Source organism: Perca flavescens, chromosome 10 (genome assembly GCF_004354835.1).
Source record: "Perca flavescens isolate YP-PL-M2 chromosome 10, PFLA_1.0, whole genome shotgun sequence".
NCBI classification, from domain to species: domain Eukaryota; kingdom Metazoa; phylum Chordata; class Actinopteri; order Perciformes; family Percidae; genus Perca; species Perca flavescens.
Genome location: NC_041340.1, coordinates 27,474,732 through 27,499,320, shown reverse-complemented (window position 1 = coordinate 27,499,320; position 24,589 = coordinate 27,474,732). Strand labels below are relative to the sequence as shown.

Genomic DNA, 24,589 nt, shown 5'->3' with positions numbered 1-24,589 from the left:
TTGTAAACTACTATCCCTGTATGGATGTGATGATTTCTATCTTTGTTGTTCGGCCTAGCCCCACTACGCCCTGAACTGCCTCAACTATTATTTCTAGTCCTAGTTCTACTAGCTTTATTGTTACTATAACTGCCACTGTTCATCATTCCAACTGCTATAATTATCTGTATCAGTGTCCAAACCGGCAGCGACGCCTGGGTCTGTCCGAGGTTTCTTTTCTTCTGGGCTAAATTAAGTGGTATCGGATCGGTGCGTAAACTCCAGTACATTTCCGATACCAGCATTTTAAGCATATGTAGGTATCCGTACCCCCCAGGATCAACCCGAAGACATGCAGACCAGTAAGGAGATCAGTATGAAGTCTTGGTCTCTCTCACACACACACACACACACACACACACACACACACACACACACACACACACACACACACACACACACACACACACACACACACACACACACACACACACACACACACACACACACACACACACACACACACACACACACACACACCTGTCCTGCATGTCCTCTCCTCATCGCCCTCTTTTCGTGTTGGAAGCAGGCGGAGCAGAGAACTGGTTACTACAACTTCCCTTCAACATCAGCGTTTGCCCTTTTTTCTGTCCCGTTTTTTTTTTTTTTTTTTGCAAACAGCAGCTCACATTCTGAACAACAACACTTCCAACATCACCAGCACTAGCAACTATGGTACCGTTTGGTTTTGCAAACATTGTTTTATTAATCCATTTGTCAGTTTGTAATATATAAATTACTTTTAAAAACGTGAGAAGCAGATGCACCTACAAGAAGGACGTGGCGTGAAAACACAGGAGTTATAGAAAACCTAGACTGTGTTTACAGGAGCCATCTTAGCCATCCAATGTCCACTTTTCCCAGATCCTCTTTTTTTGCCTCCCCATACCATATTTATCTGTTGTTTTTTTTTTTTTTTACAGAACAACTGTGGACAGGGCCATTTTTTATGTTTTAAAAAAAAAAAGTTCTATGGGCGTCGCCTTCCTCCATGTGCCAGCTCCCTTTCCTGTCTCTCCAGCGGCGCTCAGTCCATCCAGATCAGTGCAACGTAGGGGGGCGACACGCAGCAGCCATAGCCCAGGGACTGGAGGGGGGGGGGGTTTGGGGAAATGGGTTGTGTTGGCGGACTAAGGCGTCTGGCAGCGGGCTCGCACCTCCTCCTCGTCTCTTTTCATCCGAGCTCACATTTCGTTGGCCATGTCGTCGTGCTCTCCTGCAGACAGATCGCCGTTGGCACTGATCGTGTTGGCGCTGACCGCGGTGTTGTTGTCTTGGTAACCGGGAGGCATGAAGGCCAGGCTGTAGGGGTAAACCTTTTGGCAGGCGGATCGGTACGCCTCAGCAGCCTTCTGCTGGTCCTCGCCCAGCTGCCCGTCACGCAAAGCCTCCAGCACCTCAGTACAGATCTACGCACACACACACACACAGACACATTATGGTGGACATGTTGTAACCCAAAGGCTGCAGGAGTTTGATATCTGGTACTGTAGTTGTTGGGAGATGATTACCGACCTGGATGCCTCTTCCAGACAGCGACTCGTCCAGGGCCGTAGCGATCTCACAGGCCATGTTATCAGAGGAAGGCTCCAGGTACACCATCATCTTAGCAGCTGGCAATACAAGAGAGAGACGCTTGCTTCAAAACTATAGCCCTTTAGGTTGCAGTATCAGGGGTGGAATGGTACATATTGAACCGAAACGGTACGGGCGGCACGGTTCGGTGCATGAATTGACACGGAGAATACACGGTATGAAAACGCATAAGAACAGAATTACGGTTAGATACGCGGGTTCTTTAGGGACACCTAATCCGTAGCCCCGCCTTAGCTCTGAAGCTAGCCCAGCTCTGCCTATGTATGATATGTATGATAGCAGCACTGAGGACGAGTATGGCGAGTGGTGGCAAGCCACAAACGTTAGAGGACGTAACGTTCGTTGGGACAGACGCCTCGTTTCTTCAGACTAACTATGTTAGCTTTAGCCAGGCAGGGAGCGGCTTTCCACGGTGATACGGGGCATTAATCAGGTGATTTAGTTTCTTTGCAGAGAACAGAGATGCTGTATTTTCAGCTTTATAGCGGATCGTCTTTTTTTGTTTACAAGTTCCAGATGGAGTCTGGAGATGATGGGGGGGTACTTATTGTTTACGGTTTACATCTTACTTTACGAGGGCTCTAGTGTGTGACCACAACATGGAGAGACACAGCGCCGCCGGTCCACATGCTGACATTCGTCTATGGTTTTAATTGTTATTAACACAGCTGTATATTAAGTATGAGAAGGAAACCTGTATTGGTACCAGTGTTTCCGCTGGTAACTCTCTGTTCTTGCGGCCACCACGGTGAAAAACCCATTAGAAGTTATTGAATGGAACTAACTTCAGTGCGTTGAGTAATAATGTGTGAGATGGAGCCTGGCGAGAGATGTGACCCATGGCCACATTATCATAGTTCATAAAAATGCAGCGCAGCCAGGGACGATACAGACATTTCATAGCCTAAGACGTGTGTAACGCCGCTGACGCGCCAAAGTGCATTTGACCCGTGCTGGACCCATTCATAATGAGTCAGCCGTCGCTCGCTCGTCCATCGCACTCCCCCTCTCTCCCGGTTTTTTTTTTTTCATAAAAGTGACAAACTGAACATTTAGCCCACTTTGTAAAAAAAATACAGAGCTATATATCGTGTATCGCCATTCAGCGTTAACGGCGACGCGAGGAAAAATTTGGGTGCACCTACATTTTGTGCTGGTGTACCTAAATAAAAAAAAGTTAGGCGCACCAGTGCAACCAAGGCAAAAAGTTAGTCTGAAACCCTGTTTACACACTTCAGGCTGTTGCAGCTAGCTCAGGGGAGAGACTGTATGACACTAGGTGGTACAGCCTGAGACATGCACAGTAAAGTGTTTTGCTTTCCCCTCCGTTGTACCAAACTCGTACCGAACCGTGATGTCTGAACCGAGGTATGAACTGAACCGTGACTTCTGTGTACCTTTCCACCCCTTATAAGATATGCACCATGTCGCAAATCTTTTGTCAATCTTACATGTTGGCCTCAAGCGCCCAAGTTGCTTTCACATAAAAGTGCCAACAGCAGTCTTACCAGGTCGGACCTTGTAACCCTTTCACCCCGGCACAGGTCTGAATTAAATGCAGTCATGTTAATATTACAGCTGCAAGATTGAAAGTTGTGTTGTTCATTATAAGAGAAAAAAAAACCCAGATGCAGCAGATTCAGAGATATGGTCTTCTTTTAATTCAACACATTCTTCTTCCTCCGTCAAAACCTAGTGCCTACATTACCCACAATGCAACGTGTCCACTGACAGTTGGGTCAGAGGTTTAGGTGTAGTAGCTGCTAATGTAGCCTGGAGCCTCTGAGCAGCGGGCTACAGAGGAGGGATAAGATCACTTCTTTCTAACTCCATACCTCCAGATTGTTTTCATTTTCAAAACTTGTCTTTAGACCCAAACGACGCTGACTCAAGTGACATCACTTGAGGGCAATCATCAGACTTCACACAGCTCCCTCTGGAGACACTTAAAGGGGTGATAGAATGATTATATATGGTTTTTCACACTGTTCCTTAATGTCTCCTAATTGGATATGTAACATTGGTTGGGCTGAAAATGGCCTGGTTGATATTTTATTGGCCCTTATGCATCCCTGTGTTTTGGCCCTATTTGTAACAAGAGCTTTTCTTCCAAATATGGTATGCTCATGAATATTTAGATGAGCTGTGCACTGATTGGTTGAGCAAATCCCCCTACACACACATTAGAGACGAGACAGCAGATCTCATATTCCAGACACTGCAATGTTTCGTTACCAAATTCACTTCTGAGCCTTTTTAATGCGAGAAATCAACTACATAAAGCTCAAATATGGGCTGTTTTACGAACATGTATGGCTAATTGCAAATTTGGTAAGACGTGTCGGAATTTAGGAGCTCCACACAGTCGGACGAGAAAACGGCAGCCCTTCTGGGCTCCATACCCAAGGCAAAGTCACCCTTTGTGGATTACTGCACTGTGGGGCTCCACAACTGGCTGCCGGCATAACTATAGTAAATTTACAGTTTGAATTTCGTCATGGCACTTATATCACAGTGTCTTATAAAAAGTAACAGTTGTGTCTGATTTCAATTTAATGCATTTTTGTGAATTTCAGAATGTGAGGGGTCTTGTTAGGAGGAGCAGCTAGCTATGTGTCCCATTCAATACAATGGGAAAAGATCGCAGCTAGCTAGCTACACTTTCGGCATAACTATAGTATATTTACAGTTTGAATTTTGTTACGGCACTTAAATTACAGGTTCCCCAAGGTCTTCCAATTCTTAGCTAACACTTGTCCGATTTCAATTTAATGCATTTTTGTGAATTCCAGAGCTCTCGTTAGGAGGAGGCTAGCTAGCTCTCATTGATGGACTCCAGCTCACCGCAGGCTCTATCAATGAGACTCGCAGACAAGAGGCGTTTATTTCCCTGATCTTTTGTTTAAAAGGTCCCATGGTATGAAAATTTCACTTTGAGGTTTTTTAACATTTATATGAGTTCCCCCAGCCTGTCTATGGTCCTCCAGTGGCTAGAAATGGGGATAGGTGTAAACCGAGCCCTGGGTATCCTGCTCTGCCTTTGAGAAAAGGAAAGCTCAGATGAGCCGTTTTGGAATCCGCTTGTTAGGAGGTCATAACAAGCAAGGTTACCGCCCCTTTCTCTGCTTTGCCCGCCCAAAGAATTTGGCCCACCCATGAGAGAGAGACATCATGGCTTTCAAACGAGAAAAGTGGCAGTTGGTCAGTTGCCCCCCCCCCCTCTCTCTTCCTAAATAACTTCAGATACAGAAATGGCACATCCTAAGGAAAGCTCATTGTGGGACTGGCTCTAGTTCTGCACCAAAGCTGAATTTCGGGGAAAGAGACTTCAGATACAGTATTAGGGGACCACTAAGGTCTATATAAAAGCATCCAAATAGCACCATGTCATTGGACCTTTAAATAACTCAACACACATATCCATTATAAGATTAACTAGAACCTGCCGTAAGAAATTGCGGGCGTAACAAGCTCGCTGACCGCGCTCTCAGTCACACACACACCGGCCATTTGGCAGGAAGAGGGGAGGGAGAACATCGAGCTGCAGGCACTGGAGCTCAGTCAGGGCTGCGGCGTTTGGTAGTCCAGTCACCCAGAAAGGGTGAGTTTGCGCGGGTATTGAGCACCGCGGGTTGCTGGCCGTGACGGAGCTCAATCTAGCTCACAGCAGGCCGGGGTCTGTGAAGGAGGACAGGCAGGGCGGCGATGTAGCAACCCAGGCAGCACCGGCTGCTGAACTCCGACACGCCGTCGGACAAAATTTGCAATTAGCCGTCGATTTCGTAAAACGGCCCATATTTGAGCTTTACAGCTTATTTAGTTGATTTCTCGCATAAAAAAAGTCTCAGAAGTGAATTTTATATTGGAATAGCAGAGAGCTGCGCGACCTAGATTCAGAAGACTACCTGATCTCAGGTCAGTTGTGTAGCCTATGTAAATGTTGGGGCGTGACAAAGAGAGAGACTAGAGCCAAATGAGGAGGAGCCGCCGAGTTGACGTCAACTCGGCGGCTCGTTGAGATTTGCCCGTTTTCCGAGGCAGTTTTAAATTGAGATTTGCAAAGGAGAGAGGTGTCATTGTCATTTGAGGTTCTATGTATGTCCTATTTACACACCAAACTGTCATTTTTCAACTATGACAAGGTAAAATCGGTTTTGCATTCTATGCATTCGATTTGTGAACTTCTGTCAGATCGTCAGACAAATTCAAGGAACGGCAAGGCCCTCGGTTGTTTACGACCAAATTCTCCTGACATCGTCAAGAGTTCATTTGAAAAAAAATGGTTTCAATCTGTGACATTGGTGGAGTTCCCCTTTAAGAAAGAATAGTATGAGTGTGTGTGTATATGTGTGTGTTCTGCGTACCAGCCAGCCGGTGTGGGATGGAGTTGGAGTGTTTGCTCAAGTAGTTCTTGTTGAAGCTCTGAGGGTTGCTCTCCCCAAACAGCCTGGAGATCTCCTGCTTCAACACCGTCCTTACTGCCTCCGCCAAGTCTGCACTCTCACGCACTACACACACACACACACACACACACACACACACACACACACACACACACACACACACACACACACACACACACACACACACACACACACACACACACACACACACACACACACACACACACACACACACACACACACACACACACACACACCCATATGAAGCTTTGAAAATCTTAGCTCAAATCAAGTCATGTTAATCTATTGAGAAGCGCCTACAGACTTATTAGTAAATTCAAGTTAGATGGGACAGTTTGTGGTTTCAGGCCTCAGATTTGAATCCAGCTGCGTCATGGCAGTGTGGGCAGATGAACGCTGTTTGGCTTCCCTCTGTGTCCTATCCGAGCAGCGCAGCGGAGGTCTGGGTTAGCGTCATCCGGTGGATCTCGGCTGCTCTGTGCACTGGCGCCACGGAGGGGAGACAAACACCGCTCCTTCGCACACGCCGCCCACACAAAGATGACACAGAGCTGGATTCAAATCGGCCACGTATCCCTTTAACCCTTTGCTACCATCCTGACTTAAAGCGGTTGCACGCTTAGATCACACAAGTAGAAGCTTTCTGATGTTTCAATGTCACATGGAGAATGTATACTCACCTCCTTTAAAGAAGCGCACTAGACACTGGTGCAACCATGGGTTGGAAGGCTCTATGGTTACAGCTCTCTTTATTGACTGAAGCATCAGCAGGTACTTCTCTGATGGAACGAAGAAAAACAGATCTAGTTAGTTCAAGGAAGTAATGACGCAGTTACACTCTAGATTCAAAAATGGTCCTGAAAAAAAGACGGAATGCTTTCGGTTGGGACTATTGAAACGGGGCGTGTGAAAGGCCATGAAACGCAGCGTGGCAGTTATGGGCCTGACCTTTCCTGAAGTAGATCTCGAAGGCCAGAAGGTGAGTCTCGATCTTGTTGCGCACCAGGTTCTTCAGAGGGATCAGGAACTTCACTGCCTCCTCCAGAGGATTCTCCACCTGGTAAAAGAAGCTCATATAAAGGAATACTGTACACACGTGTGGGGATGCTGCGATCAACAGATTTCACTATTAATTAATCGTAAAGGCTCTGCTACATCGAGTGTTAACTGACTGCATGTTATGTATAGGGATGGGGATCGTTTATTTGTATTGATATTGATACCATTTTCAAGACGGCTTAACCGTCCGAGTCTTTATCGATACAATTATGGATACTTTTCTATTATTTGGTGGAAAGACGAGACGACAAATTCTTAATAGAACTATTGTTGCTTTTATTGCAAAAACTGTGAGCCTGTGACTGTTCAGTCACGTTTTTTGTTTTAACGATCTGATAAAGCGGCTCACAAAGCGGTGCTCTCGGTAGCCAGTAAGACTGTTTTGAAAGATTTGCGGTGGGGAGGCTTGTCGTAAATATTTTTTCCCGGTTCGCGCACGTATCTAGACATAACGTTATACGATTCAGTGGCCGAGTAGCGTGCGTAGCCGCGACGTGTAGTTACATTTTGCGAGAGGTGCACGTCATTTAAGGCAGAAACATAAATAGGCCTTTAGCCTGTTTAATGTACAGTAATGTTACAGTTAACAGTTAAGGAGTCAGGAGCCGACGGTTGCATTTACAGTGAGCGAGCTGACGACAGTGTTACGTTCCTACTGGTCAGACCTCTGCAACAGCTCAAACTTTGGACATAAGGGTGGCCTACACACGTTACACACTTTTGGATTACATTTCAATGGAAAAAAAGATTCCGCTTCCATTAAAAACCAATATATCACTATATCAGCCATTTGACACTTTCATTCATTACATCCTTCGGTTATAAATACTACTTCATATTCTATGAGCCCACCTTGGCCAGTTTGTCTGGTACTAGCTCCTCTTTTGGCCCGCCTATCTCCTCATCATCATCCTCCTTCTTCTTCTTCTGGTTCTTTAGCTGTTTCTCCTTCTCCGCGTTCTTCTTCTCCTCTTCCAACTGGGCCTTCTTCTGCGCTCTCCGCTGCTTGTTGCGCAGTTTCTTCAGCTCCTTGTCTGTCAGATTTTCTAAAAATAAATACAATAAAATAAAAAGTGTTACAAAAATATAAAAGTGTTAAAAAATAGTAACACTTTAAAGACAGTACTGGCACCAAACTGGTATAATTTCGCAAACTCTAGCTCTGAATGAACTGTTCAAAGAACGATGGAACCACAGGAACGAAAGGAGGAACAAACTAAAAACTCCCTTTTGTGAATTCCTGTTTGTGTGTCTAACTGGGAAGAGCCGGTCAATTTGATTAAACATTTAAAAAAAAAAAATGAGTGTGTCCGGCTGGGGACTTTTGTTGCATGCCAATCCCCTGCTCTCTTTTAATGTCATCTCTCTACTTTCAACTAGAGATATACCAGTACCGATACCAGTATCAGAAAAGCCTCCGATGTGTGGCCGGGTTGGCTCAGTGGTAGAGCAGGCACACATATACTGAGAGGTTTATGCCTGGACGCAGAGGCCCAGGGTTTGAATCCAATCTTTGACGATTTCCTGCACGTCTTCCCCCTCTCTCTCCACATTCTCACCTAGCTGTCCTGTTGAATTTAAGGCAAAAAAGCCCCAAAAAAATTATCTTTAAAAAAAAAAAAAAGCCTCCGATACTGCCTAAAATGCTGGTATCGGAAAGTACTGGAGTTAATGCACCGTTCCCATACCATGGAATTTATCCTAGAATTCTTTTTTTTTTAAGATTTTTTGGGCTTTTCTGCCTTTCTTTGATACGACAGCTAGATATGAAAGAAGAGAGAGAGAGGGGGAAGACATGCAGAAAATCGTCCAAATCGGACTCGAACACTGGACCTCTGCGTCGAGGCATAAACCATTACATGGTACCTGCTTGACTCGCCCCGACTCCACTCGTCTTTAGTTTTTTCGGTTATGAAATAAAGTACCTGGTACTAGCTAACGGGTAAGTTTTTTAGTATCACCTCCGTCGAGGTTCCAAGCGAGCTGAGGCGATACCAAAAGGTGACGTGAAAACACTGCGGACTACTGATTGGTCGGAGAGAATCATCACTGAGTCATCATTGCTAGCGACAGACGGGGGTGTCCTGTCCTTTTTTGTCATTTTTTTTTTTCCTACGCTTCTTAGACATTTGACACTTTTCTTTTTCACTACCACCACTATTTTTATACTTATCCTCGGGATCCATTGTCAATAAACCTCATTCATATGAAATGTCTAAAAATCTATTTTTTCTTCAAATGCTATAAAATGGAACAAAACAACCCAAATTAGTGATTTTCAGTTTTGACCCGTGACGACAAGTGCATGGTTAAAGGTCCAATATGTAATATTTGTACTGTAATAAATCCAAAAATGACACCAATGCCACATCAGATATTAAGGAAACATGTTAAACTGAAATACTACCTTTTCTGACAACAATGCTAATGTCAGTATTTTTTCTTTTTGAAATTTAAATTCCGTGACGGAATTTATGTTTGTCTTGAACTGTGTGTTGTTATCAACGGCCCAGTTTGACAGGCAGGCCGGGTTGCCAGATATACCTGTAAAAACGTAAACCCAGCGCGCTACAGCTGTAACGGTAGTACAGCCATGAAAGCAGCAAACAAACGAACAGGATCAACGGAGATAGATTCTACATGACATAAAAAAAAAAGAAAACAGCATGTTTCTAACAGTTGCGTGACCAGAGACGTAACAACCCCCTGGTATATATTGGAGATGTATTTGAAAGATGGAGACAACTTGGATCCCAAAAGGACGCAGAGTTGGCTTATTTTCTCCTGAACAGGTAAGCATTAGCTTCAGGCTAATTTATCACAGCTACTAGGGATGGGCATTTTTTGTCATTTCAACATTTGTGTACTCACATTGAATTATATAGCTAGAGTACCTGAGTTGGTTACTCGCAAAAACAATTGAGACAGCCAGTAAAGTGATCCCGACTGGTCCTGTCTAACGCCGCCATGCTAACCCTGCTAACTGTTAACGTTACCGGGAGGACCAGGCAAGCAGCCCATGGCTGTTTACAACGTGTAGTTCAGCAGATGGAGCCGACAACGGTGAGTTATTTTAAGCCACGAGAGGGGGGCTGTAAATCGGAAACAGAGGACTGTGAGTTTGCAGTGTGTTTAGCGATTGTTGCCGTAATTCTAATCCAATGAAGTGTGTTCCGTCGGCAAGGTAGTGGTATTTTTAGCGTTTGGTATCGTAATTCTAAGCTGAGGAAGTGTGCCTGACTGGCGTGTGGAGAGGACGGTGAGGTTGTTGTGTTTTTAGCGGTTCATACTGTAATTTTAAGCCGAAAAAGTGTGTCTGTCAGTTGTTTACAGAGCTCCGCGTTGAGCACGGGCTTTATGACTGTCAATATAGCCAGCATCTACCGTTAGCTACTCCGCTGTGCTGTGGAGTAATGTCTGGCTATGTGAGACTAGCATCTACCGTTAGCTACTCCGCTGTGCTGTGGAGTAATGTCTGGCTATGTGAGACTAGCATCTACCGTTAGCTACTCCGCTGTGCTGTGGAGTAATGTCTGGCTATGTGAGAAAAGCGTCTAGCAACATTGTTGTGAATGCTGCGGTCTCAGCCTGGCAACCCCCGTGAACTTTGAGTCTGGGCAGGAGGGGGCGGGGGAAACCACTCTCCAGTATTTTGAATTGGTAGTGCAGTAACTATTTTAACCGCTAGCTGCCAGTATTACGTACAATATTACATATTGCACCTTTAAATGGAAGACGACACAAGGGTTAACGGTTATTTCTTCTTAAGTAAGCAACCACCAGTAACCTTTTTAGCAATGAACACTTTTGTTCTGCTGTGTTTAGACGGGTCAGGGAGTGTAATGCCCACCCCCTCGTCCTAACACTGTGGACTGTGGACTGTGCTTCCTTATTTTGCAATGCTTACAGACCTCGGCCTGACTGCATCACTTGTCGTGCCAATGATGACGTTAGATAAAACCCTCTTGTGTAATATTGCTTGATTGTAACACAGAGACAGACAGACAGAAAGACAGACCGGTGTCTGCCTGGCTCTCCTTGCTGTCGTCAGCCAGAGGTTTGTCGTGCAGGACCAGGTAGATCTGGATGGCGGTCCGAGCAGCTCTGTAGTAGAACGGATGCTGCCGCAGGACGTCCTCCAGCTTCAGCAGGTCCACGTAGGAGCGCAACGTCATCTTCCTCATGCAGTAGGTGTGGAAGTCAAACTGGTCGTCCGTGATCTCCACAAAATGCTGATGGAGAGGAGAGGAGGGGGGGGAATGAGCCTGTGTTTAGACTAGAGCTGCACAATTAAATTGAAATCGCAACATGGAGGGGCGCAATATTTGTTAAAGGCATAATATGTCAAACCATTCTGAATGCATTGTGGCGCTTGCAGAGAGGTTGCAGCCTACAAATCAAATCCTACAGAAAAAAATCTTTGTTTGGTACAGATCCTCGCAAAAAAAAAAAAAAAAAAAAAAAATGAAAATGAGAATAATGATACACAAATTATCCTTCCCTCCAATGTCGTGAATCATATCACAATCGGAAGCTATCAGTCCAAAAATAAATCGCAATTCGATATTTTTCCTCCTGTGGTGCAGCCCCAGTTTAGATCTGCTGAGTTTAGAACAATCAACGTGGAAGTCAAACTCCTCTGGTCATCGGAGGTCCGGTAGGACTGACGGCAGCGGAGATCATCAAATTCAAAATGAGGGAATATTCGCCAAAAAAAAACAACAATAAAGTTGATCAGTTTAAACATTGCATATCTTGTCTTTGTAGTGTATTCACTTGAATATAGGTCGAAAAGTATTTGCAAATCATTGTTTTTATTTACGTTTTACACAACGTCGCAACTCCATTAAAATTGGGGATTGCACACTTTATTCGGTTACAAAACGCATTGTTGAGTTTAAAATGGGGCCAATGCTGCAGAGTCCAAAGGTAGAGAAGTTGGAATGGATGAGGGTGGGGGTGATGTTAGTTAGAGCAGAAGGTAGAAGCTTACCCTCTCAATCTCGTGGCACTTCTTCAGGGCCTCTCCAAACTTGTTCATGGCCTTGTAGGCCAAGGCACACTCTGTCTGGAACCACATGCACTGCATCTCATTCAGGTTCTCCACTGCAGACGCCCCCTCCTGAAAAACAACACACACACACACACACACACACACACACACACACACACACACACACACACACACACACACACACACACACACACACACACACACACACACACACACACACACACACACACACACACACACACACACACACACACAAATGTGATTTCCTAGATATTAAATCTGAAATTTTCTGCAGTGGTCCCAGTAATATACTGAAGTAGCACATCACAAGCCATGGCTAAGCTACATTTGAGTCAAAGAACTGAGGACCTCACAATCGGATTGGTTAATAGCCGTGATATAATAACCATTTACAACGGATTGGTTAATAGCCGTGATATAATAACCATTTACAACAGCTATGACTTTTGTTTCCATTAGACAATAAGTATCACTCCGAGTCTGAGAAAAAACAAACAGACTAACAAACTGATAGCTGTTGTCTATCTCCACTCTTCAAAGCCACCAGACTCCATTGACAACAACGGTTATTTGAACTCAAAAAACTGTTGCTGTTCTCCTGCTGCCTCGATTGGTTAGTCAGTATGTGTTATTGTGTGCCTTTCGTTAGTGTTAAGCTAAAGAAAAAAGCCTATGTTAGTGTAGGCTAACGCTACCTGTGCTTCCTTCCGTGGCAACCGCCTGTTTGTGCAGGCAGTCAGCACAGGAGGGCCCATTTTTATTATTATACTTTTCCCTTTATTCAACAGTGACAGTGGATAGACAGGAAAGGGTGGAGCGAAAGAGGGGATGACACGCAGCCAGAGGGCCGCAGATCGGATTTGTTGTCGTTGCCTTTTAACTTTATCAGTTATCATCAGGCAAATAAAAATGCAGATACACATAATCTGCAAACTGCCAAAAAACGGCCCCGATAATCGGCCCGGGCCCATAATTGGTCTGTCCCTAATTAGATCTGCAAGCATGCTGCCTGATTAATGGCTCACTGACAATGATGAGATTTACTCCTTAGGTATTGAAATTGGGTATGATGCATTTTTCGATAATTGATACTAAAGAGGCAATCCGGTCGGTGCATAAAAGGTATCGATGTTCGGTACGCAGCCCTATCCAACCCACACTCTCACGGTCTCTTACCCGTGTGAACTTGGAGCACATCTCCTCGGCTTCCTTGATGAGGCCGGCCTTCAGCATGTACTTGGCACACTTGGAGTTGATGAAACGGTCGGCGGTGTCCAGGGCCTGAGCCTCGTCCATCCACCGAGCGGCTTCCTTTATGTTGCCGGCGTGCTGCAGGGCCAAGGGACACAGGGAGGAAGACGGGGCAAAGAGTCAATGCATACATTCCCATACATGTGGAGTTTAATCATCCAACTTCTGCCAAAGTAGGGCTGAACGACAAATCGCTTTCAAATCGAAAAATCGAGATTTGAAAGAAGGCGATTAGCTAATCGCGAAGACCGCGACTAAGCAATATAATTCCCCGTCCAACTTACGGATCGGATCGCGGTTTTGAGTCACGGAAGCACAAAAAAAGGGGGGAATTTAAATGATTATAAAAAAAATGTAATAATAACTTTTAATAATAATTACTTCTTTCACCAGTAAATTGCTGTTAAAAGAGAAAAACAGATGAGAAAAAAGGTATTTTACAATAACTATGGATGCACCACGAGGTTCACCAGTTTCAGGTAAACGCAACATTTATCCTGTGTTCCAGGCAACCCGTAACTCGTGTAACTTACTACTCGTGAACTTGTACCAGATCGTTGTACTCCCAGTTACAGTTTTGACGTCACACACACATAAACAACAATGTCGACCCCTGTTGATGCTGTACAGACGCCGGCGATTAACAGTGAGAAATAGAAATAAATATACATAAAAAGGCAACGTAAAGTAAATCCGCACATTGTAATCAAAACAATACACATACAATTGTGTACTACTAAAAGTTATGTTTATTAAATGAAGCCCAAAATATGTTTCCGACTAGAACTCGCTAGTATCGGTCAATAGTAGGTAGCCACTAGCTAACGCTAGCTAGAAGGGTTTGTCGTGACTTTGCCTGGAACGCTACCAAGTCGTGAGTCGTGACTTGATCGGAACTTACGGGCTAAAAATTGTGTCTGGAACAAAACAATAGTCCCGTCTGTTTTGTTTTTCTGACAACAGCAGTGACCAAGTGCTAGTTTGTGTCTTTAAGCTCATAGCTTTAGCGGCAGAATGTTGTACGTCCTGCTGTTGGAATCCTCTACAGTGAAATACAGTCACACTACAACGTTGTTAATTGTCAGCATTTTAACCGTGTTTATTCCAGCTACTACTGTAGCTAACGGTAGGAAAACGTTAGCTGCTGCCAAGGGTAACGTGTTATTAGTGTTAACTAGTGTGACATGCAGCGATGCTTCTTTAGCCTCCAACGTCTGTTTCGGAGCATCAGAGAGCAGCACAGACATTTAAGTTGCACCGTAACGAGGCACCGAAATCCGCGTTGCTATTCCGTCCGGTAGTAACATACGCTGTTAAGGTGAACAGAAAATTGCGGTGCCTGTATCTTTTTTCAGCGCAAACGCGCATGTGTGGAAAGCGGTCACACAACAGCTGAAATGTTGGGTTTAAACTTTATGGAGACATCCAAATAAAATATTGACTTCTTTGGAAATAAGATTTTCCAGTTTGGTTTGTTTTTATATATTTTTTTTTTAAACACAAATATTGAACAGAGGCCACGAAATGGTTGCCAATTGACTCAATATGCTTGCCAAGGGCAACCCGGGAAACCGTTACTGTCGAGCTCTGAAATATCCAATCCAAGTGAAGTACAAAACATCCAAATATACAATTTTAAAAACACATTCACACCTAATATAAAATAATGCAAACGTGCAAAGTTGCATCAATAAAATTAGCATGGGCTCAATCGTTCCCACATCCTGGTGGCTCGTGTTTTTTTCTGAGTTGAGCGTAATGCATTTGATGTGTGGAGTTTATACTGAACCTTGTAGATCTTGGCTTTGATGAGGAAGAGCTCGATGAGCGTAGGCGTGCTGTCTATGGCGGCGTTGATGTACTCCAGAGCGAGGCTGGGTTTGTCTATGAAGTCAAAGTGCTGTGCCAGGAAATACTGTACCCACAACAGGGTGGTAGGGGGCTCCTCCTTCCCATCATCTGCGCACACATTTTTTACAAAAGTCACACGAGTTCTGCCTTTGTGTGTGATTTTTGGATGGGTCTAACAAACACATCGAGGCCCGTGAAGAAGAAATCAACTCAAGAACAAGCGACACTCACCCTTTTCACTAAACATTCGACAGGTTTTTAAACAGGTTTCATAGCCAACTACTAAGTCTTCAATGGTTGTAACCTGCACGAGGGGGAAACAAATGAAATTGTCATTATTGCAGACCAGGAACGACAACGGCTTCAATGTGGAAGCGCGTATATTAAATGTGACGCCGCTCACCTTTGCTTTGTCTGTGTAGAGGGATTTGAGGGTAGTGAAGACGGGGGGGCAGCCTTTGCTGAAGTTCATCCTCAGGTAGCTGTCCAGACATTCACAGAACTTCTCCCCTGGCCAGCACAACACACAGTAAAAGGTACAGTAAAGTGAGATTTGTAGTGAGATGACAAGAACAGCTTTAGACATGAAAGAGAAAGAGGGGGAGTGACGTGCAGCAAAGGGCCGCAGGTCGGAACCAAACCCGCGACCGCTGGGTTGAGGATCGAGCCTCTGTATATGTGCGCGCACTCTACCAGGTGAGCTACCCGTTACTTCCTTCCCTGTACATTTTAGCTATTTTGCGGGTCCAGTAAGTTAATAGTACATTTGTTGTCTCAGGTAGTGAGCGGGGTAATGACAAAGCAAACTACATCTGCTGATGAAGACCACAAACTCACCACGACCATAGAGAAAAAGAAAAGGGTTTTGATCAAAAACATGCCACACTGACTGCAGGGTGCTGCGGCAGGCTGCACTGTGTGTACCTGTGAGAAAACTAAGAGGAAGTCTTCGGGGAACCAGGCCTTTAGGAAACTTCACCCAGGAGTCCTCGTAAATCTTCTGACGATCCTCTACACCTCCTGGACACACACACGGACACACACACACACACGGACACACACACACACACACACACACACACACACACACACACACACACACACACACACAGTGGAAGAAGAAAAACAATGTGGCTACTGTTCTTTCCTTGTGTGTTACTGTCTTTTCACTGTAGCTCAGCACAGAACGACTGTCCATGTAAACACTAAGAGGGTATTAAGGACTCAAACAGCTTAATTGTGGAATGATACATTTAGATTTGAATAAACTCAGGATGCTGATGCCTCATTTTTAGCTTCAGCTAAAGTTTGGGGTGTATGTTTCTACACAAAAGAGGACTGTGGATTAGCGCTGCAGAAGCCCCATGTTGACTTAAAATAAACAGCGAAATACATTTTCTGCAATTTGTGTGAGTTTTGTGCCCCTTTGGCTTCCACTGGAAGGACGTTGAGAAGGGATCTCCCAATAGACACACCCTAAACTGGTGACCCGGAGAGAATGTTAAACCTGGTACAGCCCTAATAAGTAGCTACAGTATAACTACATCCATCCATCATATTGCGTGGACCACGCGTGGGCCTGAGGATAGTGTTCACCTGGCTTTAAGGCCTTTTCCAGGCCATGGTAGTAGGCCCAGTTCTCAGGGTTCCTCTCCTGGAGTCTGCTGTAGACATCGGAAGCTTCCTCAGGCCTCTCCAGCTTCAGCAGAAGCTCTCCTGCGCACACAGACACACACAGACACACACTTAGGGTTCAAAATTAACTTTTTTGCCCACCACACCACCAATTTCTTTGGGCTGGCGAGTAAAGCAAATCTACCAGCCACTTACACATTTAACGGCCATTTGGCTGGTGGATGGTGCTAATTTTGGAGCCTGCTTTCAACATTAACTAAGCACAATGTTTGTATTATATAAATTATAAAGCAGGACTGAAATATGAAGAGGGGCCCTAGCCAGTTTAAATTCTTTTACACGTTCTGTCCGAGCTGGAGGATTGAACCTTTCCAGCCCCTCTGCCTCAACACACGACCTGGGTAACCAGTGTCGCGTTCTGAGCGACAGCATCAGCCCACCTCTCGTCTCCTCCACAGCCAGTTTGTCACAGATCTGTTTCTCGTAGTTGTTGAGGTGATCGAGGGCCTCCTTGTGCAGGCCCGCCTCCCTCAGAACCTGGTTCTGATAAAGCAGCAGTTCGCTGTACTCGTAGTCGACCTTGTCTGGAGACGTCTGGACACACACAGACACACACACACACAGATACACACACACACACACACACACGGGAAAGGGATGAAAACGTATGAGTGGAGCATCCTTGAGTGGACTTTGTTGCCCTTGCCAATTATCAACGCCAGGAGTGTTAGCTCAGGAAAGTCTTTCTATCTCCACTCTGGCGTAACTTTTTGATATTAATGAACGTCCGTTACATTCAAGCCATCGCCAAATGAGTTGCTACAAAGCTAATTAAGACTATCAGCTCCACACTACTCTCTCTGGATTTCTCTCATGTCCAGAAGATTGTGGCGTCCAGCGACTTATGCGCGCAGAAACTCGAGTGAAGGTAATGACCTCTTCTGAAGAGTCCATCATGTTTTTGTAATCCTCCGTGTCCTCCCCGGCTACTAGCGACTGCATGGAGGAGGGGTGGGGGGGCGGTGCGCGATCACGGAAGGCTTGTGTCATGTGGATGCGCCGACAGTTTTGTTGTCGTTACTTAGAATTCCTCATGGGGGCGACAGAAACTACGCACTATACCTTAAAGAGACCCTAATCTGTTAGGAGTCCCCAGCAGGTGGCATACTTCCACTACAATTTAGGGCCGGGCAATATAACGATATTGTCATAGGAGACTAGATGCAGGACATATAGTCCTAGATTTTGGATATCGTAATATGGCATAGGTTTCGTCTTTTCCTGGTTTTACAGGCTGCATTACACTAAAGTGATGTCCCTTTCTTACCAGACTGTTCTTGGCGGTTCTCTTATTTGCTTGCTACACTTAGAAGTTTTATCCACATTACTGATGAATATTTATGAAAAATCTCATTGTGTAAATATTTTGTGAAAAGAACAAATTGTCAACTAGGGCTGGGTGATTTGGAGAAAATCAGACATCACGATATACTTGACCACGTATGTCAATATTGCGAAGATATTGTAGGGGTGACTTGGTACTTGGACTTGGTACTTTCACAAAATATTATTTCTTAACAATGAGATTTTAGATAAATAATGTGGTAAACAGTTTCAAGTGATATATACGGATTATGTTTACATGCATGCACAGAAATAGTGTGATGTTAAAACAAATCTGCAACGTAGTATAATTGTATATCTTTATATATGACTTCATCACGATGCGATTCCATTGAAAGACGATATATTATCATACTGAATTATCAGCCAGTCCTATTGTTAAGCCTACAATATTGTCTTGATATCGAGGTATTTGGTCATTAATAAGGTGATATTTGATTTTCTCCATATCGCCCAGCCCTACTACAAGCATGACTCAGTATAATATAAAAACTAATTCTGTACAGTCCCGTTGAGTCGCCTGTAGCTCTGGCTTACCTGTTGCGTTTTGCGGAACTCCTCAACAATCTTGGCAGCCATCTCAAAGTCCTCCAACAGGTGATAGGCGACAGCGTAACCGATCCACGAGGCCCGCTGGGCCGGGCGGAGCTGCAGCAGCTGGTACCGCGTCTCCTGCAGAGAGAGGGAGAAGGACCATCATAGCACACCAAACTGTAAGCAACCATATTTATGTCTGTTATAACAGTATGTCCACCATTGACTTGTACTGGTCAGTCATCCCGTCCTCTGTCAGTCTTCACCATCTAACCCCTATTTTCTACTGGGCGCGTCTGGCGCTGCGTTCTGGAGGCGGCCATTTAAGTCAATGCTTGATTTTTCAGCCCACATGTACCGCCGCGATTCCAAAGCGTGGGTAAAGTAGGGTTGGGTACCGAAACCCGGTAGGAATCGGACCGGATTAAAACGCAAATTTCGGTTCCACTTAATGTGTCGACTGAAATATTTTTCCTCCGTCGCTCCGAAATGGACGTAAAAATATCACACTCTCTTAGTAGTCTACTGCTAGCTAGCTACCGTAAATTCAATTCAATTTTATTTATAGTATCAAATCATAACGTAGGTTATCTCGAGACACTTTACAGATAGAGTAGGTCTAGACCACACTCTATAATTTACAAAGCCCCAACAATTCCAACAATTCCAGTAATTCCCTCAAGAGCAAGCAGTGCGACAGTGGCGAGGAAAAACTCCCTCTTGGGAAGAAACCTCGGACAGACCCAGGCTCTTGGTAGGCGGTGTCTGACGCCTAAATGTAGGCTACTTTTAAAATGCCATATTTCCCCTCTGGGCTCACCAAAACGGACTTAAAAGCATATTAACCATTCACTGACTGCACGTGATCGCTAGTAAACATATTACACTTACAATAACAAATCGGTTTAGGAATCAGAATTTTCGTTTTCAAAGTACCGGTTTGGCATCAGAATCCTAAAAATCCAAACGATAGCCAACCCTTGGGTGAAACGGCTCTAAATCCAAAGACACGCGCCAGGTCTATTTTTACGGGGGCCGCAGGGCGTTCACCAGGAGGTAGAACAGCGAGAGCATCCAGTCATTTTACCAAAAGACCCCCAATATCGTATAGGTCTCCTCTACAACACCACGGACGGCGGGAGACACACACGCTTGCCCCACAACCCCTTCATCCATTCTCTTCCTCGTCCCCCTCCATCCGGGCCTTTTTTTTTTTTTTTTTGAATTTTTTTTACACACACACACACACACACACACACACACACACACACACACACACACACACACACACACACACACACACACACACACACACACACACACACACACACACACACACACACACACACACACACATCTCCTCTCTCTGGTGACCCTCACCCTGTATCCCTCCAGGTCTCTCATCTGGATCTGCAGCAGGGACAAGTCTCGCAGGATCTGCAGGTTGTCTTTGTCCCACTTCAGAGCGTTGCGGTAACACTTGATGGCCTCGTCGTACTTTTTGTCGGAGCGCTGCAGCAGGCCGTACACATGCCAGCCTGGAGGAAGAGCGAGTTCAGGAAGCCAACACTCCTGCAGGGGTTTTTAATGTACTTACAAATGTAGCAAACACACACATCGGAATTAAAAGACTGGAAGTATGTAAAGACTCTTCTCGGCCAAGCAGAAATTTGATCAAAGAGCAAGTTCAAGGTGTTTTGGAGTTAAAGCAGAAAAGGCAGCCGGACTGATCAGTCTGGTCCCCCGGCTCACCGAAGCGACGCCGACTTGAGCGTACGTTCTGCGTATGCGCAAGACATAATACGTCTCCATAACAGCAGACGGCGCTGACCTGTATTGTCGCCCAAAAAAATTTAAACCGGAAATGATGGATCATCTCCTAGTAAACACAGTGCACGGAAGAAAATACGATGGCTAGCAATAAGAAGATACTGCCGTTGTCCGCTCTCGGGCTTCTTCTTGTGGAAGAAGCACTGATTCGCTAGCCAAGGGCTAGCACTCCACCAATCAGATTGGTCCTCGAGTCCGACTGCCCACTGGCCGATTCAACAAGTCAAAATCGGCCAAAATGGACGCCGACGGCTCCTCCGACTGACGACGGCACACCGAACACACTCGAGCCACTGACCTCGCCTGACTGTCCGATTATCGGTAATCGATAATCGGGTTGGTGTGTCGGCACCTTTAGGGATGCTCGATTATGGAAAAAAAATTAAAAATAAAAATTATTTTTGGTCAATATCGAATTCACGATTATTTAACACGATTTCTCAATGACTTTTGGAAAGATGTTGCATTTATTGAACTTAACAGTGAAACAAATCAACAGTGAAAACACCTTGAACTGTGAAATTCCCCTTAATACTTTTCCTGTTGTACTCAAGATGAGATAAGAGTTTACTTTCAAAATGTCGTGCCAAATAATGTTTTCTTGAGTATATTGTTTTAGTGATCGCTGCAGGCCGAAATCGGGACCGTGATTCAAATTTGATTAATTGCACAGCCCTATTCAAAGTGATTCAGCAAATGTTGTGCCTAACTGAATTTGAGTGTCAAACTGCCCCGAGGGGGCTGACGGAAGGATACAGACGTGGCTCTTGAGGTCGTTGCGTAAGCCCCGTCTCACCAGCTCGTAGGCCTCCTCCTTCTTGCCCAGACAGTTGAGGGTTAAACCCTTCATGGCCAGCGTCTCTGGAGCACAAAGCAAGGGGGGCGGGAAAGAGAGGAGCGGGACATTCAGGGACATGAGATGTCAAGACAGGTGCAGCTTCCTCCACTTTTATACCTGATTTATTGAGACGGTTTATGTAAATGAAGTCCAGGGAGGCACAGTGGCACAATGCAGCATTTTAATTAAACACACAGAGCGGATTGTGATTCCCCATGCCAGAGCCAGAGGACCAGTGAAGAGAAGTGACACAGGGCTAACAGCAGCCAGTCAGCGTTCTGCCCTTTCTTCAGACTGGCCAATCAAGGTTGTCTCTTTCAGTACATCATTTCCTTACCTGACATTTAGTTGGATCCCTGCTCTAATCAGATACATTATGCAAAAAAAAATAATGGGACTTACAAGTGTGGTAACAAGGGGTCCGTTACAAGTTGCCCCAATACTCGTTTTGTTGTGAATTGTACAAGTTGCTTGCTCGATATTCCCATATGTATTATATTACGTTTAAGAGTTCCATAATCAACATTTTTAATATTTACGATTGATTAAATGGCTACGTGTAACAAGAAAAGGGTCCCTTGTAGTGACGGACCGAAAATTACAACCCAACTCTGCAATTCCCTTCAGCTTTACAGAGCTTTATTTTTATTTATTTTTTTTTAGCATTTTAGCTAATTGTTTTTTGGCATCCAGACACGGACTGCTTACACACAGTGTATTCACATGAACTGATGAAATGTCTTGCACAACTTTGCAGCTTACTTCTCAGTATAATAATAAGGTTGCTGCTGGCCAACTAAATGGAACAGGTGGGAGTAGTAATAAAGTACTAGGCAGTATTGAGAAAAAAATACCACGGCATTGCCACAAACTGCAATGGTAAACAGCGTGACAAATATCACGACTAGAGGCAGACCATTCTATTGGCCGATCACAGCTTTTCACAAAAAACATCAGTATCACTGCATACATTAGCTGATAAGTAGTCTGGAGCAACGAAAGTACATTTCGCATGACCTTCTGCTCTCTGTGTGTTGTCGTTCTCCAAATCCCTTCGCTACGGGAAACAACAACAAACTTCGAGCTAGCAAGCTACACGCTGAAAATGAAAAGTTTGGAAGAAAATTTAGATTGTGCGACAAGGCAGGCCTTTTTTTTTTTTTTTTTTTTTTTTTTTTGGGAATGGTTGTAAAGATTTACCATTAATATGTTTACGGCATTTCCTCTCTAACTGGGATGTTTTGGGACCAATTGGTGGGATTGTGGACGAAATACACACAGCAATACGCTGGTAAGAGCAAATGAGGTTTAACCATGTATCCAGCTAATTGAAATAGCTCACGTTACTGTATTGTGAACAGTTAACTTCATTTAATATTGGATGTGGCTTTTTGTTTTGCAGGGTGAAAATCTTCCACCAAAACAAGTTCCTTTCCAAGACTATTTTTGCAGAGCCTCCGTCACTGAGTATATGTGTTGGGGACAAGTCAAGCAGCTTGTGTCTTACCTCCATGTTCAGCAAACTTTGGGTTGCCCAGGATCTGTTTGCAGAACTTGAGGCCGTTTCTGTACTGCTTGTGTTCGTAGCATCTCTGCAACAGAAGACAGAGCAGACTTTACATCAGGCGCCTGAGGCCAACAGACTGCCCTTCTACCGCTGCACTAATCCTCAGAGAGCCATGCTGGAGTGCCAGAAAAAGACATTAATAATTGCTGAATGCCAACACTGTGTTTCAGTGACCAGTAGAAATAACTGGTCCCAGCGAGAGAGCAAAGCATCACATCCACCAAACATTGCCAGTCCTGTCAGCATGAGACTGTGGCACGGAAGAAACACAACTTGAGATAAGAGCCTTGATGATGGAGGGGCTGTGGACAAAATGAAATCAGACAAGCGGCCAGATGGATGTGACTGGCTCAGGCATCAGGAGTTCAGAGCCCCCCCAGTAGAAATCATGCCAACTCCCACAAAAAAATGCACTTAATACCCAAGAGTAGTGGTATACATTATTAGAATGATACTGTTCAGTCAATATTTTAAATAAAGACTTGATTTTAGCAGTTGTTGACATATGCCGAATTTAATGTGGCATCAACTGATTTATTTAGCGACTCAAGCTTTAACGTCCACGTTACACGTTTGGTTTGTAAAGAAGCAAGAGTAAGTTAGCTAAGCTCTTCACTTCGAAATTACTGAATGAAATCTGGCTCGCGGTATGGGCTTAACTGAATTGCTCGAACTAAGGACAACTATTTCTGGACGCACATACAAGAACAGTGTTCAGCAACTTTATTGACAGTGCAGACGAATACGTTTTCCAAACTGAAACTTTTAACTAGAAAAGCTAACGTCAACTCTCCATCCAAGTTGTGTGGCTGTCATGTGTCGAGCAGCTTTGTCATTGATTGTAACGTTACTTTAGATGTGTTGCCGAGGCCAGCGCATAGCTAGGACACCACACACAGGTTGCTGCAAACTAACGTGATGCGGTCTCCTTAATGGCAGTGTTATAATAACTGAGATATGCTATTGTAAAAACGCGTTTGGTAAAATGAATATGTTGGTTATTTCACTAACGACTCCCTAGCTAACGGTACATGCTCTGTCTGCTAACTTACAACTGACGGCTACTTGGCAAACTAGCTAGCATTAGCCAGCAAGCTGACGTGATCTCGGGCATTTAGCCTACCAATATTCTCTTGAAGAGAGCATTCTCCTTCGGCGGTAGAGTGATTGTGGGCATTTTGTTGGCTTCCTATGCCTCGCACGGTTCACACATGAATAATATCCTCTTGGAGTCAGAGACCCTGGACTGTTTCAGTATCTTCAGGCTCCTATCTTTCACGTGTTGAAGCCAAGCCGAGGCCCCCTTCCGAGCAAAATGGCCGATATGTGCTTTTCCTCCGGGTCAGGCTGCTCTCTGAGTCTGCGTGTCAAACACGGGCAAGCAGGGCTAACATGTAACGCTGTGTGACTGATAGTCTTTTGACAAGAATGACGTGACACGGCTTTATTTTATAATCCATATAGCAATGTATCCGGATATGTTTTAAATTATACAACTTTTTATGTTGGATGGAAATGGTGCCAGT

At 44.6% G+C, this 24,589-nt stretch overlaps 1 protein-coding gene across 1 annotated transcript; it reads right to left on the bottom strand.

Annotated features, from left to right (window-relative positions):
* Positions 1–720: 720 nt before the first annotated feature.
* Positions 721–24,570, bottom strand: LOC114562508 (N-alpha-acetyltransferase 15, NatA auxiliary subunit-like). The gene is given in 21 exon segments (XM_028588914.1): positions 721–1,361; positions 1,364–1,448; positions 1,555–1,652; positions 6,000–6,143; positions 6,740–6,838; positions 7,008–7,116; positions 7,971–8,164; positions 11,137–11,350; positions 12,112–12,240; positions 13,330–13,482; positions 15,194–15,363; positions 15,487–15,559; positions 15,659–15,765; positions 16,180–16,275; positions 16,852–16,971; positions 17,331–17,484; positions 18,832–18,966; positions 20,209–20,366; positions 21,415–21,519; positions 23,004–23,088; positions 24,187–24,570. Coding segments are annotated over 21 exon segments (2,763 nt in total). The 5' UTR covers positions 24,241–24,570; the 3' UTR covers positions 721–1,080.
* Positions 24,571–24,589: the final 19 nt, after the last annotated feature.